The sequence below is a fragment of the Cydia strobilella genome, chromosome 1, assembly GCF_947568885.1.
Source record: "Cydia strobilella chromosome 1, ilCydStro3.1, whole genome shotgun sequence".
Lineage (NCBI taxonomy): Eukaryota > Metazoa > Arthropoda > Insecta > Lepidoptera > Tortricidae > Cydia > Cydia strobilella.
The window spans coordinates 16,971,476-16,987,969 of NC_086041.1; the positions used below are offsets into that span (position 1 = coordinate 16,971,476).

Below are 16,494 nucleotides of genomic sequence, written 5' to 3' on the forward strand. Positions count from 1 at the left end.
CGGAATTGCTCATGGCAAAAATCAAACGTTAATAGAGTTGGAACGTTGAATTTTATCGACTTTTTCGGCTATCGATAAGTTCAGTCACCTTTTACATTTCTGACTTTAACATTAACCTCTTTGATTAGCTAGTTGACCATTTCACCTCTTTGATTAGATTAAAAGTAAATTGCATGGCAGTTAACTGTCATTTCGGCCACTAGTCTTTTTGCAACTAATTCACGTTTGTATAAAATGGTTAATCCAAAAAGAAAAACAATTAACAAATGGATAAAGAAGTATCCTTGTCTCGAAACAACAAATCAACAATATACTGCTCTAAATGTAAGGTTCACTTAAAGCAATAGCGATAGCTGAAAAAGTCGATAAAATTTAACGTTTCAACTATTAACGTTTGATTTTTTCCATGAGCAATTCCGCCCTCTGAAAATTTCTAATATTTCTACTGTCAAAAATATTTTGATAAAATATTATTATTATAATATTGTCTTCGGTTACCGCGATAGTTACTCATAAAATAAAACTATGAAAACGGATTATATCGCGTATATTGAATTTATAATACATCCCGACGTTTCGAACTCTTTACAGCGTTCGTGGTCAACGGGTGACTGAGGAAAAATTACAAAATGCAAAAATACCCACATACTAAAATAATGAACAATCATAGACTACAAACTTTAAGGCTGGTTGTACATGCAAAATCGGTTCATAAGGCTAGTTATACACTATAATTATTTTTCAAGTAAAGATATATATATATACGCGATAAAAATAAACTATGCCGGCTCCAACCCTACACCACGGACCCGAGAAGATTTAATTCCCTCCTAAATTGTAGGAGGGTATCCCAATATGGGACCGGCAACAACAACACACGTTAACACGTTGTTGCCGGTCCCATATTGGGATACCCTCCTACAATTTAGGAGGGAATTAAATCTTCTCGGGTCCGTGGTGTAGGGTTGGAGCCGGCATAGTTTATTTTTATCGCGTATATATATATATCTTTACTTGAAAAATAATTATAGTGTATAACTAGCCTTATGAACCGATTTTGCATGTACAACCAGCCTTAAAGTTTGTAGTCTATGATTGTTCATTATTTTAGTATGTGGGTATTTTTGCATTTTGTAATTTTTCCTCAGTCACCCGTTGACCACGAACGCTGTAAAGAGTTCGAAACGTCGGGATGTATTATAAATTCAATATACGCGATATAATCCGTTTTCATAGTTTTATATTATTATTATACTTAATTCTATTTGCCCATTTTATTAAAAAAATGTGACGTCACACCAGGGGGGAGGGGAGTGTGACAAGGAGGGGGGAGGGGTCAAAAAACCTCGAAATTCGTGTGACGTAATTAATGGATGAACCCTATTAAATTAGGGTCTTACCCTACAAGTTGGCTACGGAAATATATAGTTCAAAGTTTTGAAGCTTACCTGAAGTCCTGTGATGTCTCTTTCCAAATCCGTAAGCGAAACGGACACTCGAAGACATGTCGGCAAGGTATGTAGCGCCTGATTGAGCGCTCTTATGTCTCTCCATTGTGCCGAGAGATCGTCTAGAAGTCTGTAGCACGTCTCGGATGCTCGTTCCACCACGTCGCTACCGAGTCGTTCCGCGGCCGCGCACTCCTCGACAGTGAGGCGTCCGCGACGTTGATTTTTCTGACAACGAGTTATTCCGGCTTGAACCTGCACTATCTTCTCTTTCAAGAGCATGCTTCGCTCCAACTCCTCGGCAATTTGGTCATCTATGTTGCGCGACTGGGACAACAGGGCCCCCAAGCGATCAGACTCCGCAGTAGGTAGCAAGCTCAGTCTACTGAGCTCGTTCTGTATTCTGTCAACGCGGCCTGTCATCACTTGAAGTCTCTCGATGTAAAGGTTTAATTCGTCTTCGCTTCTTATAACTGTCTTCAAGCTATCGACCGACGTACGTAGTTCTCGAATTTCATCTTCCAAGATATTGAGTTTTTCGCCAGTGGACACGTCACGGTCCGAAATACTTTGAATTGCAGAAGAATGCAGGCTATCAATTTTGACGGCAATTTCCCGCCATTCGTCTTCTATTTTTGAAAAGAATTGACGCTGAACCATTTCATCAGATATTGGTAAAATTTCTAATGCTTTTTCGAATTGGACACCAGACTCATTTTTAAGATTGTTATGAACTTCATGTTGGGCCTTGAGTTCCCAAAATCGACGCAAGTTTCCGGTTGTCGTAATATTTTCAGGAGTAATGTGTTCAAGCTCCATATTAGCGATCTTCATCCAGTTCTCTATTCTTTCTACAATGAAGTCATAAGTCATCCAGTTTTCTTTAAAGGCCGTCAGTCGAATGAGTCGAGAATCCACATCATCCTGTAACTTGAGCAACGTATCGAGGGCTATAGAACATTCAGTTTCTAACCCGGAACAAACAATCAGGTTTTGCAGTCCATCAGTGACCGACAATAGGCGTAGGATCTTTGCATGATGATGTGACACATCCAAGCTGACGGATTGGTATAAGTTGATATATTGCTCGTGGTCGATAGATGTGACATTAGTGAGGTCAGGTATCCTCTGGTGTGCTACTCTCAGCCACTGTTGTTCTTCTCTCATGCCTTGTTCTAACGTGGTCCATCGAGATGCTGCCAAAGTCATCTGTTGAGCGCGACCTGCTGCTCTGTCAATAATTACTGTAGCACGATCGTGTAGCGAATTATGTAAAGATGAATACTTGGATCTTGTTTCACCGTCCAAATTATCTTCTAAAGATTCGAGGATGGCTCTGCAGTGGCTCAGATTAACAAAGAATTTTCTGTGTTTTTGGATTTCTTCATGTAAATGGTCTAAATCAGAAACAATTATTTTTCCGTCTAGCAGCGCTTCTGCTACATCGGTTATTTGTCCAAAATCTTGTAAAGTTTGTTCATATTCCTCGGCCAATGCTGACAACTGAAGCAAACGATCCCTTTCGGTATTGATCGAATTTTCCACCTGCTTAGTATCATCATCGCAAGCGTACAGAGTAGTTGGACATTCCCGTTTTATGTTGTTTTCTACTAAAATCCGATACCGGCGGAACATTTTAGTGACTGAATCAGAATTAGTTACATTTTCGTTCTCTAGTTTATCCAATTCGTCTAATTTCTGCTGTGTTGGAATATCAGACAGAATGATATCATCAAGCTTAGATTTTACCTTGTTGATAGACTTATGGTACAGTTTGTCAGTATCGTCCAAGAACTTCACCCAGTCTTTTTCAACTTCTTTTATTGTAGTCGAGCTTTGACGATTTAGATCATTGACCGCATCTGCTTGCCGAGTTAGCATTTCAATGAGAGTTACGATTTCTTCATTTACTTCGGTAATTTCAATTATTTCTTTTAGACTTTGAATGTACCCTTGTAAGGATGTTAATCGTTGCGCTTCATTAACGGATTCTCCATTGGCAATAGTTTCGGTTTGAATTTTGTATTTAATTTCTTCCAACCAAATGGATATAGTTTCTATGATGACTACAACGCTCCTCTCAACACTTGTCGGATCATTAGTACCAATTGCATTCTTAAGATCTTGAAGTTCTTTGTTGACAACAGAATCATATGATTTCTCTACAGACTGATCCAGAACAACAATAGCCATTGAATCGTCGGGCACTTTCCTTGGAGACTCGGTCAGGGATTGTGTTCTTTTCTCTAAGGCATCAAGCAGTCTTGCTTTCTCAGGTTTTCGAGAGAAGTGGACCGATTTAGAGGGAGAGGGAGATTTAGACTTCGATCGCTGGACGACGTCAGAGTATGTTAATTTGTGTTGATTACTAAACTCCTGGCGGTCTGGTGACACAGGGCTAGCTAACTGAGAAATACCCTCATCTATTGATGACGTGTCTTTACTTGTGTAGTCTTCGCTTGTAGGTGTTACAGACATAAGTAATTCTGTCGTTATAGGATCGGACAGGCTTTCTGGTGTCTGAGCTACTGGTGATTCCATCTTCCGCTTATTTTTCCTCTTCTTTGTTTTTTGTCTGTCCCCGAGAATAGACTGTGGAGCTTCCAGTTGTCGTTCGTTGTCGAGGAAGTCATTGGTCGCTTTTGGAATTGTTATTTGTGCTCGTAAGTGTATTTCATAAGGTTCTTCAGTCGATGTCGATATTGAATCTTCCGAATAAACTCTTGGAGATGTCTGTTGAGTACTATCAATAGTCAGTGCTTTTGTTTTCGTTAGTTCTAAATCGACTGGCCTAGTTGTTGGAACTTCAACAATTGGTTCTCTAGGAGTCGTCTGTTGAGTGCCATCGACTGAAGTAACTTCTTTCCTTAATGGTGATTCAGGAACTATTTCAGGTTCTTTTTCTGCTGTGGTTGTAATCACGGATTCTTCTGGTGATCTGGGCGACGTTTGTTGACCTACATCAAAAACTTCTGGTTTAGGAGGTGTTAGTGATGATACTTCAGCCCTTTCGATTTTTCTTTCAGGTTCAACATAATTTGATTGAGTAGATGTGCTAACCACTGGTAAATCGAGCGTCTGTATACTCATTTCAATAACTTCTTTTTCTGGTACTGGTGTTGTGCATGTTTCCTGGTCGATTATATCTTGTATGGTTTGGATATCAGTTTCAACTGTTTCGATGGAAATTCCGGTACCTTTTTCATCTTTTTGTACTGACGGCAAGGGAGATGTTTGAATTTCTTTGGATTCCGTTATAACTTCTGCAGTTTCGGATTTCACTGCCGTGTCCTCAATAGGTGATGAAGTTTGAGAAAACTTTTCTTCCGGAGCAACTATATCGTGTGCAATCACTTGAGTTGTCGCTTCAATCTGTTCCATCTTTTGTGGCGTTTCCGTTCTACTAGTTTGAATTTCAGTGTCAACGACAGGTACTTTTTCTGCTACTGTTATGATATCTTCCATTGTCTGATTGTCCATGTCTTTTTCATCCCGAGGAGTAGTTTGTACTACAGTTTCAATGACAGGTGTAGGAGATGTCTGTAGCTCAATGGCCACTGTTTCCGGTTTTAGCTGTTTTTTGTCATCTTTAATGGATTCAGATAATTCCGGAGATGTTTGGACAGAGTACTCTTGCGTTGGAATTTCTTCAACCACAGGAACTGGGAAAGTCACAGTAGTCGTAACTTCCTTGTGTAAAGATTCTGGGCTACTTTGAACGCATTCCTCAATTATCTTAACCGTGCTTATGTCAGAAGTCTCACTCATTGTATGGTAAGATTCCTCTTTAGGAGACTCTATATTCTCGCTGCCTATTTTTGGACTTTCTGGCTTATGTTCCAATTTTTGAGCGAATTCAGATTCTTCTACCTCTTCTGGATCAGTAGGTGTCTTTTTCTTTCCCTTCTTTTTCTTTCCTTTCTTTTCTTGTGCGGGCTCTGTGATTTCAACTGTACTTGACAATGATGTGTTATCAGACTCTGCAGTCGTTTCTTTAGGGTAAGTTGTTTCTTCACTAACGCCATGGGCCTTGCGTTTTTTTTGCCTCTTTTTAGGTACTGGTGTTGGTCCCTGAGATATTTCTTCTGCCTCGTAACCCTTCTCTTCAGCAGTCCTTTCAGATTCAAAGAATGAATCTGGTTCTAATAATTCTACTTTAGGTTCTAGGATATCTTCGGTAGGTTTGGGTGAATCTAAAGCCGGCGAAGTTGGTAACTCGATGTAATGACTGAGAGATGAGCTGTCAGTATCAATAACACTCTTATCTTCAGGTATTTGTACAGGCAGCTCTGATTTGGTAGATTCCTCTAGGCTTGCGTCAGTCGTAGGTTTGTATTTCTTTTTCTTTTTACTTTTTCTGTGATCTTTAGAGGCATCTGGTGTTCCACTTGATGTTTGATTTGTTTCCTCAATTTTAATTTGGGCACTAATTTCTGGGGTCTTCGGTTCTCTGATAGGGTCATTGGATACAGAAACAGGTGTTGTTTGTTGTATGACGTCATCTCTAAGTTTTTCATCCACTGAGACCGTTTGAGGCTGATCTTCTATTATCTTTACTTCACTCGGTAAATTGACATCAATATCTTTTTTGACTATTGTCGATAGTTTGGTTTCAAAATTTTCAACTTTCATGTCAAGATGTACTTTAGGCTCGTCTGTTTTTACGACATCAGCTTTGGAAATCGACATTGTAATATCAACAGTTTGTAAAGGTTTCGTTTCAACATCAAGGGTTGGTCTTTGTCTTAAAAGATAATCTGCACGTTCTGCTTCAAGGAGTAGATTAATGTCATATTTTGACCCAGGGTTTTTGTGTTGGACAGCAGATGATTTAACATCCGCATCTTTTTGATCTGGTTGAACATCAGAAACTTTTTGGACCGGACCAATTTCATCCACCTTTGGCTGAATGACAGATTGGTCCAGTTTTTCATGTGGTTTATTGTCTACAGATATTTTCTCAGCAGACAAGTCTTTATTTTTTGCCTTCTTTCCACGCTTTTTAGGTACTTGTCCTTCCGAACTTATAAGATTCTTAGTTACATCAACAATATCGTTTGGTGACTCTGTGCTAATGTCCGTTTCATCTATTGGTTGTTTTCCCGTTAATGTCGGTTTTTCTATTTCATCCACTTTGTGAGTATCAATGTTGTCTTGCGATTTAGGCTTGTCTACAATTGAGATGTCTAATTTTATTGATTCAGACATATTACCTTCTACGGTAGTAATACTTTCTGCATTCAGAGAGTGTGGTTCATTTGGCAACTGAATGTCTAAAGTATTAGACGGTTCTAATTTTTGGGGTGATATAGTTTCAATAGAGACGCTTGGTGTTTCAGATGTAACGGTAGTTCTTTTTTCGGTGTCTTGTTTCGTCTCTGGGTGTAAAGCGTGCGCTCTTTCGTTTGAAATAAAGTCTAGAGTCGCACTTAGTTTAGAGTCAATGTTTGAAGTTGTTGGAATAGTATCAGATTTTTGTTCTTGAGTAGTTATTTCTTTATCTGGAACTTGAATATTTCTATCAATTACGGTATTTGGCGTAATTTGATGTGTTTTCGGTGATTCAACGCCCCTTTCATCTATTGAAGAAATGTCTACAGACGACCCAGCAATTTCCGTTTCAGTAATTTGCCTTGCAGAAGTCGAATCTGAGACGATTTTAGTAGATTGCAATGATTTTTCCAGTTCAACTGCATCCCACTTTATTCCTTGATCTTTAGTTGTATCTTCAGGCTTCGACTTTTCAGTCAATTTGTCAACAAACGTCACTCGCTTACTTGGGGACGCTGATTTCGATTTCCTAGCAGGACTTGGCAGAGGGCTGGATAATTCCTTTGTGGTTTCTTTTTCAGAAGCTACATTAGATTTGTCAACGATTGGTTCGATGCCTACTACCTCCTTTACTTGATCCTCTAAATCGACACGATCCTTATCTATTCCTTTAGTGGAATCAACTTCTTTAGTTCCAGGTTGCGAGTACTGTGCGTTTAGATCACTATTTGTTGAATTCTTTTTCACGTCTACAATCGAGGAATGTAATTCTGTAGTTGAAGGTATAGGTAATTCTTGCGTATTTTTTTTAATGCTACCTTTAGGAACAATAGATGGCTGTTTATCGATACTTACGTCGATTTCAGTGTTAACAGTTGTTTCCGGAATAAATTCATCATCAGGTTCTTCAACAATCTGTTCCGTAATATGTTCTTTCCCATCTATAATCTGTACCTGACGTATTATTTTGATACGTTTTGTCTTGACCCCTTGTTCTTGAATTGTATGAGTAGAAACCTTAGGCTCCTCTTCAATGATCTCAACGTCATTAGGTTCGTCAATGATTTCTTCAGTGACATGCTCCTTGCCATCAATTATTTGTATATGTTTAATGATACGTCTTCGAGTTCTAGTTATTTTTCTTGTTACTTTTTGAACAACCGTAGAAATGTTTGATGACGCCGTCTGTAACGTTGATTGTTGATAACCTTCGCTTATAAACGTGGACTGAGGATCTTGCGGTTCTTGAATGTAATAGGATTCTTGAATTTCTCCTACTTCAGGTATATTTTCTCGCGTTTGAGAAAATATTACTGTCTCCACAGGGGATGTTTCTCTTATTTGTGATTGTTTGGTAGTTGCACTAGACTCTGCATATTGTGAATGACGCTGACTTTCCATTTGGATGAAGTCTTTAGACAACGCACTTACGTCTTTATCTGATCTGTCGCCTTTAAGAGGTTTATCGTCATCAAGTGATTTGTCTTTCGGTTGGTATTTAGGTGTATGATCATCTGATCTTGTTTCGTCTGGTTCTTGGGTGTGAGAGGTTTCTTGGTTTCGTGTCCGTTCAGGATCGATTTCATAATTTTTGAATATAGTAACTGTCTGTACGGGAGATAATTCTCTTGAATGTTTGGTAATTGTGCCTGACTCAGAGTACTGTGAATGGGATTGACTTTCCATTTGAATAAAGTCGCTGGACAGTTCACGTATATCTTTTCTTTGTTTTGTTTCGGGACTTTCACCTTTTAGAGATTTCTTGTCATCATCTGGTTTGTCTTTGGGTTGTTCGTCGGGTTTGTCTTCAGATTTAGGTTTCGTTTCTCCTGTTTTTGTGGGGTCTTGGTTCATATCCGATAGGAGTCTTTTGTCATCTTTATGATCATCACCAGCGTCATCAATTTCCTCAAACTGCACACCACCTTGATCTTTGACGCTTATTGAGACTCTTGGTATTTGCTCTTCATATACTTCAACATTATCAGGCTCCTCTATAACTTCCTCCGTTACATGTTCTTTGCCGTCTATGATTACTACTCTGCGTATTATACGTCGTTTTGTTTTTACGATTCGTTTCGTAACTTGTTGTACGACAGCAGTAACGCTAGAGGACGAGGTTTGAATTTGTTGTTGGCCTTCGGTTTCCGCCAACTGTAAGATTTCTTCAGGGTTTAGGCCTTCTTCTAATTTAACAACAACTCCAGGCCTTGAGGAAAATTCTTGGATGGTTACTTCACCTCCAGGTAATCCTGATACAACTTGACCACCAAACGTTTGGTATTCAACTCTTTGAACGCCACCATCTCCTAGCATTGTCGAACTAGATCCTTTATCTTCTTTTAAAGTTATTTGTGAAAATGATTGCTCTTGGGTACCATCTGAGATCATTTGTGTGGTTTGACGGCGGCTGTGAACCAATTGTTGGCGAGTTACTAAAGTCTTTCTCACTTTTTTCACAATAATTCTCTTAGTACCATCTGCGTCAACAACTACCTCAGTCGTCGTTTCGTCAGGTTCAACCATGACAGTTTCAAATGACTGAGGTAAGCTGTGTGTTATATTTAGATGTGAATCTTTACCTTGACTATCATCTTTGTAATTAGCGTCAACAAGCAATGATTGCTCATCAATTTGCTGGTTTCTAGCAACAGGGCGAGTAGCGATTTCAAATATTTCATGGCCACCAGTAATAGTTTGCCTTACTTGAATATTCTCTAGGATTTCTCTATTCTCTGAGATTGGCTCACTTGTTTGGATTTCAACGTCCATTGGTGGGGCACATGTAATGGAAGCATCCTGTGTCGTTTTCTTTTCTGGCTCACACATGATGGATTTATCTGTAACAGACGGGGATTCCGATCTGAGACTTTGCCCCGTTTGGGTCTCAATCGTGTGAGTTGGTTTTTCTTCTGTTACTACAACTTTCTCTCCTTTTTTAGTAGACTTATTTTCACTAGACTTCTCACTTAGGACCTTGTCTTCTGGATTTTCTGTACTTGGTATGTTTTTAACAACAGATTCTTTTTCACTAGGTATTTCTTTTATTGTCGGAACTTCTTCTTTAACAATTTCGCGTTCTCTAGGAGAAACAATTTCTTCAGGCATAGATGTTGAGTCGATCGTCCTATCTGTTTGAGATATATCCTCTTCTACCACCTCAGCCACAGATCTCATCTGTAGTAATACCTGTCTTAACCGTTCTATCTCTACAATGACTAGATTCTTCGTTTCCACTAACGATTGTTGCGTAGCTTTAAATTTTTCATTTAATGATTGACTAGAATTATCAACACCAATTATATTAATAGACTTTAATATAACTTCATACTCTTCATATTCCCTGATGTATTTTTCATAGATTTCAATATATTTAATAATATCTTCTTCAGTTAATATTTCGGACTGCTTAGTAGACTCCTTCAGTTCATGGTCTATGCTTTCAAGCCATTTGTCCAGTTGAGCAATCTTTACTTTCTGGTCTTCCATTTCCTTGGCTTCACGGGCCATATCTACTTTAGCGTCCTGAAAATGTCGAATAAGTAGAACATTATGAAAATATTTGAGAGGTTATTTAAATTAGATAATATATGAATTCAAGTAAAATATAAACTAAACTGCAAATAGTACAATTGATTAAAAAAACAACTTTGGGAACAAATCAACTTATTTTAATAAAGACAGACGGATTGCTAAAGATGCCGGTTCGAATTTATTTTCCAGGAACTAAATGATGACTAAATTTAATTTTATATTGGCCTTATGGTCGTATGGCATTAAGTCGGCCACATGTACAACGAGCTGCAAAAATGCATTGACACAATTTGAATGACATTCATTCATTTAGTGGATATGCACTTTTGCGGCTGGTTGTGCATTGTTGAATTATGTAAAAAAAAACAAATAAATAAATAGTTTGTGAGTTTAGTAACCATCATCTTCCTGGCGTTATCCTGGATTTTTTTGCCACGGCTTATGGGAGCCTGGGGTCCGCTTGACAACTAATCCTAAGACTTGACGTAGGCACTAGTTTCAACGAAAGCGACTGCCATCTGACCCTCCAACCCAGAGGGAGAACTAGGCCTTGTTAGGATTAGCCCGGTTTCCTCACGATGTTTTCCTTCACCGAAAAGCGACTGGTTAATATTAAATGATATTTCGTACACAAGTTCCTAAAAACTCATTGGTACGAGCCGGGGTTTGAACCCACGACCTCCGGATTGAAGGTCGCACGCTCTTACCGCTAGGCCACCAGCGCTTCGAGTTTAGTACCTAATCAGTTTGTGAGTTTAGTAACCAGTTATTAAAAATTATACAACACGCGCAAACGAAAAAAAAACTCTATTTACCTTTCTTACCTTGATGATATCAAGTCCTTGCCTCGCCTGAAGCAGCAATTTGGATATCCTGGCCCTGATGACTACTACTTCGCGGCTCAGGCTTTGGATCTCAGCCTCTTGGCGATACTCCATCATTTTACTCTCCAGAAGTTCCGCCGCCTCATCACACTTGCTGAGAACGGAAATGCCCCCCTGAAACATATATGTTAGAAATTTTTAATCAATTATCAAACAAACAAGACTATAATTAGGTGTCAATCAACAAGATTTTCCCCGTAGAAGTAGAAACAAAATGCGCCTGATGTTAACATATGAATACGTTTTAATAAACATATTGATTTTTCCTTTTTTACTGTGGAACGTACCACATTACAATTTATAAATTGTATACATATAGGTACAGATGTCAACCGTAACCGTTAAACCGTGTGCGTTGGTCCGGCAATCCAAAGATGTTAGTTCGAGTCCCGTGTTAGCTAGAGTTGATCACAGTAAAAAAAACATTGTGATTGACATCTGTATATACAATTTATAAATATTCGCCGGTTCGCTTAGATCAGATCTTAAGCTTGTTCACGTTCAACAACAAGTAGGTACTATTTTAAAGTGTGATATTATGTTATGAGGAAATATCTAAATATACACATGACATAATCCTCCTTATACTTAAATAGTACTGCGAATGGCATTACCTTGTTGAATTCTTAGGAATACTGTGAATGTACGTCTTCCACACTGCTGACAATTCATAAACCGCAAATATTGTAAACTAGCTACTCGCCGCGACTTCGTCTGCGTGGGACAATGATAATGATGATGATTGATACCAAACTATCCCATGTCCTTCCTCGGGCCTCAAACTATCTCCATAACAAATTTCATCTAAATCGATTCAGCGGTTTAAGCGTGAAAAGATAACAGACAGACAAAGTTACATAACACTTTAAACTCTCGCGTTTAGTACACACAATAAATGCCATTAACGGGTCTAACGCGATTAAATTTCATTATTTTACCTTTTTTCCGACGTTTCAGCTAGGTTGCACTAGCTGTGGTCACGGAAGACTGACGTCCCAGCAAAATGTCAATTGAGATATTGGTAAACAACACTAAATTACCCGACATTAGTTTATAATATAAATGTTCGGGGTAGACAATTAAATGTATCTACCCGTTTCTGTTTAATGTTTATTGTCCACGGCACGGCCAGCCTTTTTGCCGTATGTGAAAGGGGTATAATCATAATCATAATCATAATCATAATATTTATTAATAATATAAATTACATGTCACATTTTATACAGTGTATAAAGATTATATTTAAGTATGAATTTTCGCTACATAATGTAGGTTGTATTTAATCTCTTACATCTACCTAAGTTCCTAATTTAAAGAACTCTTTATGGTCGTAGAACGCTTGCTCGATTAACCATTTCTTTAATTTGTTTTTAAATATTGCTACGCTTTTAGCAACTACTATTGAGTCCGGAAGACGATTGTATACTTTTGGGCCCAATATGTGAATGAGCTTGTCCGACTTGGCCAGCTTGTGCGGCACGGGCGCGAGCCTGCAGAGGGCGCGGCCGCAGCGCGCGGGGTAGCGGCGCGGGGCCGCATTCGACGAGGCAGGGGCGCTGTCTGCTTGCGAACGCGCGTATATTGCCGCTTGAAAGATTAGTAACGACGGCAAGGTTAGGATGCCTAGGGCTTTGAAGTGCGGTTTCGCTGATTCGGTTTGAGCGATTCGGACTATAGCCCGTACGGCGCGCTTCTGCAACCGAAACACACGCTCCCAATCTGCGGCTCGGACCCACAGCTCGACTCCGTACTGCAGGTGTGCGTGCACCGATGCAAAGTAACACGCTCTCAGCATATCGCGAGGCAATAACCGAGCCAGACGTTTCAGTGCGAAGCAGGCCGCTGACAACTTATTACACACTTTATCAATGTGTGCCGCCCAGGTCAGTCCTCTGTCCAGTTCGAAGCCCAGAAAGGTTGAGCTCGCGGCTTGTTCGATATTCAGTCCGTTTGCGCGCACAGACATCGACCTTGTTTCCCTTCCCGAGAGGTCGAAGTGAACAAAGTGCGTTTTCCGTATGTTCAACGTGAGGCCATTTTTACTGAACCAATCAGAGAGAAGTGCTGCAGTAATATTTAGCTGGTCGCTAAGTGCGTCACAGCTCTGAGCGGTAACCACCACTGCTACGTCGTCCGCATACATGAATGTCTCGCCGCTGTGCACTGCCTCAGGTAGATCGTTCAGCAGCAGCGAGAACAGTATGTTGGAGACGGACGATCCCTGCGCTACGCCGATGTGGGTTCGAACCGGGTCTGAACGCAGGCGTCCCCCGTCCGCCACGATGACTTGCGTTCTGTTACACAACATATCGATCATTAGACTCAGGGCTCGGTTATCGAAGCCGTAGTGGCGCAGCTTGTCTTCCAGGACACCGTGATCCGCCAAGTCGAAGGCTTTAGACAAGTCACAGCATATCACTGCGACTTGGTTTTTGTTTTCACGAGCCCCTAAAATCCGGCGCACAACTTCGCGCGTTAGCGCTGACGTCGATCGGCCTTTGCGATACGCATATTGTTGCTCGGAGAGTGCATCGGTGGATTCGAGGAAGTCCGTTATCCTTGCGCTGAGACCATATTCGAAGACTTTAGCTAGGACGGGGATGATCGCTACCGGTCGGTACGCGTCCATGTCTTCCCTCTTGCCTTTGCCCTTGAATAGTGGCGCTATCCGACTTTCCTTTAGGGCTTCCGGAAAAACTCCTTCACGAATACACCTATTGTATGCAGTTGCCAGTATCGGTGCTAGGTCTGCGGCCACCGCCTTGAGCATGACAACAGAAATATCAAATATATCTCTCGTGGTTTTCCTTGCAATACCTGATGTGATGATGGTAAACACGTCGCTCGGCGTGAAAGGCCTCAGTCGGATGCACCGGTCGGCGGGCGGGCGCGCGGCGCGCAGCGCGTCGAGCGCGGCAGTGCGCGCCGCGGGTCGCGCGCCACACGCTTCCGCCGCCGCGACAAATCTGCAATTCATCGTATCGGCCGCATCTTTCTTGCAAGGAAACGGATTACCTGCGGAGTCCCTGATAACTCCGTGAACTCGAGCGGTTCCCGGACCGCTTAACCCTTTTCTCGATTGATTACGTTCCACATGGACTTTATAGTATTCCCGCTAGCTTGTATTTTATTAGTGTAATAAGAAGATTTTTGAATGTATAATAGTTTCGAGTATTTATTATTCATGTCGTATATTAGATTTGAGATCGTGCTGTTGTCGGGCACTAATTTTCCAATTTCGGTAATGTCAAATAGTAATTTTTTATATTGATAAATGTCATCCGTCACCCAGGAATCTTTTTTACGATTATTAATCAAAACAATGGGAAAACATAGCTCGAATTTATTTTTAATTATGTTTATTATGGACATGATCAAGTTTTGGGTCGACGTTTCGTTCCGTTGTGTGATCGCTCCCCAGTCCACGCTTTGTATGGCGGAGGTAAAGTTAGCGTAGTTGCGCGGCGAGTATATGCGACCGTGGCGCGGCCGCGTCGGCGGCGGCGGCGGGCGGCGCAGCGCGGCGCGCACGGCGAGGTGGTCGCTGAGCAGCGTGGTCACGGGTGCCGTGCGCAGCGCGCCGCGCGTTCCATTCCAGTATACGTGGTCTAGATTTGTGGCGGTCGCGCTTGTGATTCTCGTAGGGAAATTCACTTCGTTTTTAAAGTCGTGGGAGCTAAGAAGGTCCGTTAACCTTTTCAGTGCCAGTCCAGAATTATGCATGTCATCAATATTAGTGTCTCCTACTATAATGCAATCCCGGTCGAGATCGGATATTTTTCGGCAAAAACTAGATATTAACTTGAAACCGTCAATATTAATGCACTTCAATTTACTCTCGGTCAACCAATGTTCTGTAATTCCGAGGACATCACACGCCAAGTCATTTTGAAGCAGAAGTTCAAGTCGTTGCGTTTTATTGTCTAAAGCGCGGATGTTCCATCCACAAGTTGACGATAATTTGTACCCGTATACCCTGTTGAAATTTTTCGGGTGTTTTTTGTTTTCGTTTGATTTTAGCGGTGGTGACCAAGTGGATATGACGTCCGACTTTCAATCCAGAGGTCGTGGGTTCAAATCCTGGCTCGTAACTCAATTAGTTTTTCGGAACTTATGTACGAAATATCATTTGATTTTTACCACTAGCTTTTCGGTGAAGGAAAACATCGTGAGGAAACCTGCATACATCTGCGAAGAAACCGTGGAAGAAACTCAAAAGTGTATGTGAAGTCCCCAATCCGCATTGGGCTAGCGTGGGGACTACATATAGCCCAAGCCCTTTCGCGCATGAGAGGAGGCCTGTGCCCAGCAGTAGGACGTATATAGGCTGACATTATTGTTATTTATTATTTTTAATTTCGATAGCTTCTAAGATAATAGTGACGCTCGGTGGAGAGGTCTTTGGGTTTGTGTAGCTCAATCCAGTGATTAGTTTTAGTTGTCAGCAAGTGCTCAGCTATTGCGGATTTGTGTACTTGGCGATTTTTAACAGCCGCTATGTTTCCTTCACCCTCTCATGAACGCTACGCTTAGTCTGGCGAATATACGCACTTCCACAACTGCATTCTATCTTGTAGACACCGGGATTCTGGTACGGAATGACATCCTTTGGGCTGCATAAAAGACTTGCTACTTTCGATAACGGCGTGTATACAGTCCTAATGGAGAATTTCTTGAGTACTGATCCAACTTTGTCCGATACCCCTTTCACATACGGCAAAAAGGCTGGCCGTGCCGTGGACAATAAACATTAAACAGAAACGGGTAGATACATTTAATTGTCTACCCCGAACATTTATATTATAAACTAATGTCGGGTAGTTTAGTGTTGTTTACCAATATCTCAATGGACATTTTGCTGGAACGTCAGTCTTCCGTGACCACAGCTAGTGCAACCTAGCTGAAACGTTCGAAAAAAGGTAAAATAATGAGATTTAATTGCGTTAGACCCGTTAATGTCATTAATTATGTAGACGAAGTTACTTTCGCATTTATAATAAAAAAAATATATAATATTTATAATATAATATTATAAATAAATAGGAATGGTCAGTTAAGAGTGTTGCTATTAGTACTTATGCTAGTTTAAATGTGAAATATGCTAGTTTCGATTCGCTACGTTTTTTTATCTATTTACCTTTTTTTTTAATTTCTATCGTTTGAGAGACCTTTCTAAAACATTCACAGTACGAGTATGTTTAAGTACTAAGTTTGATTAGGTACTTAAGCAAAATATTATTAGTTAACATATATCAACAAGCGCTGTCGTAATCTCTCAAATTTATATTAAGTGTTCTACTTTCCATTACTATTTGTTTATAAATATACGGAGTATAAGTTTAGATGTTTCCTTCAAA

At 40.4% G+C, this 16,494-nt stretch overlaps 1 protein-coding gene across 9 annotated transcripts in view; it reads right to left on the bottom strand.

Moving 5' to 3' along the window:
• The window catches only part of LOC134745501 (muscle-specific protein 300 kDa), a 298,426-nt gene that overhangs the window by 40,552 nt on the left and 241,380 nt on the right, over positions 1-16,494 (bottom strand). For 8 of the 9 annotated variants that reach the window (XM_063679556.1, XM_063679613.1, XM_063679589.1 and 5 more), the window contains 3 exons: positions 11,069-11,251; positions 9,752-10,244; positions 1,449-9,700 (listed from right to left, as the gene is read on the bottom strand). In XM_063679556.1, coding sequence (XP_063535626.1) covers positions 1,449-9,700; positions 9,752-10,244; positions 11,069-11,251 — 8,928 coding nt within the window. The remainder of the gene's footprint in view (positions 1-1,448; positions 9,701-9,751; positions 10,245-11,068; positions 11,252-16,494) is intronic. The other variant, XM_063679564.1, reaches the window with a different exon arrangement.